Raw genomic sequence first — 2,795 nt, forward strand, 5'->3', positions numbered from 1 at the left:
CTACTCTGATGGTGAAAATATCCAAATATTTTTGTGAGCAGGTACTCAACTTTAAGGGGAATCATATCCAAAGCTGTTCTGGCCGTGTTATGAATGATGTGGGCAGGACAACCTAAGCCAATCACCTCCCACTGCAGAGCATTTTTAACTTTGGTATGGACATTGACCCTCCCCAGCCTATTCAGTCATCCAAAGTTGGTATTTGTGTTGTTGGCAGAGAATGCCACGACTTTGTTTTGCAGGTTACATTTTTTGGATGACCACCAGGACCTCAGCTGCAATGTCCTCTGCTGTTTCTCCTTTCAATTCAACAAAATCATGCAGTTTTGTTTCCCCAGATGTGTTGCACACATATATCTTACAATATCTGACTACTACACTGGCAGCAGCTTTACATGTCCATGATTGGACGCATCAATGGACAGGGACACAAATTCAACCTGGTCTAGGTTCTGTGTTACGAAAGTAGTTGCACATGGTGCTACCACGTTACTCACTGTGGCTTCACATTTTGTCCTAGCACATGTAAACGTTGGCTCATAAAGCTTTCGTGTCAGTTGTGCTGTGCAGTCCATAGATCAGTAACTATGATTGTGTCGCATAGTGTGGTATGCAAAGACACCCTCCAGCACAGCTAAATCATATTCTTCTTGGGAAGGCTCTACCTTCTTGAAGAATGTGGTGACAGAGGACATACCAACACGGCCAATCAGAGAGGCTTTATGCTTTTTCGTCTGTTGATGTTCTACCACTGCCGTTCTTCCCCCTCTGCCAATTGAAAAAGAGGAATTTCAAAGGGTGCAGTTAACCATTCTATCGTTTTGAACTGAGCGTATAAATGGAAATTCTCTCATCATGTTGTCATTAAAATGGCATTTCCGTTTCTTGGAAAGAGCCATTGTACCTCCTCTGTCTGCTCTTCTTCACTCTCTCCTCTTGTGTCACTCTTCTAACTCTTAACTTTTTCTTCTCCTCCTCTTTTCTTCACTCGTCTTCCTGCTTTCTTCCTTTCCTTCTCTTTACCTTTCCACCTCACTCTTCCACACTATCCTCGCTTCACTCTTTTACTCCCTTAACGTTTCCTTCTCCTTCCTCTCCAATCTTTAATAATAAATAGTACACTATTAGATGAAATACTTTGGTTAACAGATTCCCATTGCTTGCCTCATTTTTGTATTTTATATTCAAAAAAGGGTTTGCAATAATAAATTGCCAGGCTCTGTAATCATATCTTTACCTTTCCTCCTCTATCTCTTTCACTCTTCTTCCTATCCAGTCTTCCCCCTCTCCACTCTAACAGAAAACTTTATGCTAATGTTATCCATGCAAATTTCAGTCTAACGCTCTAACCACTAGGCTGTCAGCTCGGGGATTTGACTTCGGTATCCTCTCATACATTACATCATAAATTATTTGTTTATCTGAACATTAGTTAATTTGTGTGTGTGTGCGTGCAGAGAGACTCCGGAGAGGGGAGTTTCTGTCAGTAACTCAGGGATAAATAGAGAGGCAGAGCTCAGAGCTGGTCAGAAGGTGGACCTGACAGGGTCACACACAGGACCAAGCAGGAGCGGGACCTCAGCATTTTTACCCTTTATTACAAATGGAGAAACATGAAGATGTTCAATACTGTTTTCAAGACAGAAACTCTTCTTGCAGAAAGGCTTTGCTATCGACATCTATCTACATAACACTGTACATCTTCTTCTCATTGATTTCAGCAGTTACAGTATTTTTGAACGTACTGGTGATCATCTCCATCTCTCACTTCAAGCAGCTCCACACTCCAACCAACCTGCTCATCCTCTCTCTGGCTGTGTCAGATCTCCTGGTGGGACTGATTGTGATACCAGTAACGACTGTAGCATTAATGGAATCATGCTGGGGATTTGGGGAATATTTCTGTGTGTTTCATTTATATATGGCTTTTTTATGTACTTCTTTATCTCTGGGCAATTTGGTCTTGATATCTATTGATCGTTATGTTGCTGTGTGTGATCCCTTATTGTACCACTCTAAAACAACAATAACAAGAACGACGTGTTGTATATCCATCACCTGGTGTTGTTGTATCATATACCGTGCTGCTATTGTAAAAAGCTTTGTAAACGTACAGGTACCGAGTAGGTGTTTGGATGAATGTTTTATTGTTGAAGGAATAACCTGGGCTAATATCGTTGAAATTTTAATTACAATGGTTGTCCCGTGCTCTATTATTATAACACTTTATATGAAAATCTTTGTGGTGGCCAGATCACAGGCCAGAAAGGTATTTTCTAAAGAGGCTGCCAGTGTGTCTGGTGTTAAAACTGCACAGGCAAATAAGTCTGAGAAAAAAGCAGCAACAACTCTTTCTATTGTTGTTGTCAACTATTTCATTTGTTGGATTCCATCTCTATTTATTTTCTTTTTTTTGTCTTTTTTAAGTGACAATTTATCACTTTTCATCCGTTTTCTGCCACTTGTTAATTCCTTAATTAATCCAATCATTTATGCTTTCTTTTATCCATGGTTCAAAGTGACAGCTAAACATATTTTAACTCTGAAGTTAAGGTGTTCATAGTACTATGTTTTTATTCCTAAATTTGACAAACATAGGTTTGATATAGTTATGTTATAGAATTGTTGTAATTTCTTCTTTCATGTAACAATACACTGACACTACTTATCTCAGTGTTGTCATCGTAAATACATGTGGTGTTGATACAAAATAATTTGTCTGGATTGGAATGGAATGACTTGGAGAAGGTATAAGCTTGTTTTATAAAATACATTGTAGTAATTTTTGGGTTGTA

At 39.1% G+C, this 2,795-nt stretch overlaps 1 protein-coding gene across 1 annotated transcript; it reads left to right on the top strand.

Annotated features, from left to right (window-relative positions):
• Positions 1–1,531: 1,531 nt before the first annotated feature.
• On the top strand, positions 1,532–2,566 carry LOC115124842 (trace amine-associated receptor 13c-like). The gene has a single exon (XM_029654328.2). It carries the CDS (start codon positions 1,604–1,606, stop codon positions 2,561–2,563), a length of 960 nt encoding a protein of 319 aa, XP_029510188.2. The 5' UTR covers positions 1,532–1,603; the 3' UTR covers positions 2,564–2,566.
• Positions 2,567–2,795: the final 229 nt, after the last annotated feature.

The sequence above is a fragment of the Oncorhynchus nerka genome, linkage group LG1 (assembly GCF_034236695.1).
Source record: "Oncorhynchus nerka isolate Pitt River linkage group LG1, Oner_Uvic_2.0, whole genome shotgun sequence".
Lineage (NCBI taxonomy): Eukaryota > Metazoa > Chordata > Actinopteri > Salmoniformes > Salmonidae > Oncorhynchus > Oncorhynchus nerka.

What these genes read in the sequence shown, in the direction of transcription:
- LOC115124842 (XM_029654328.2), top strand. Translation starts at nt 1,604, where the DNA reads ATGGAGAAACATGAAGATGTTCAATACTGTTTTCAAGACAGAAACTCT.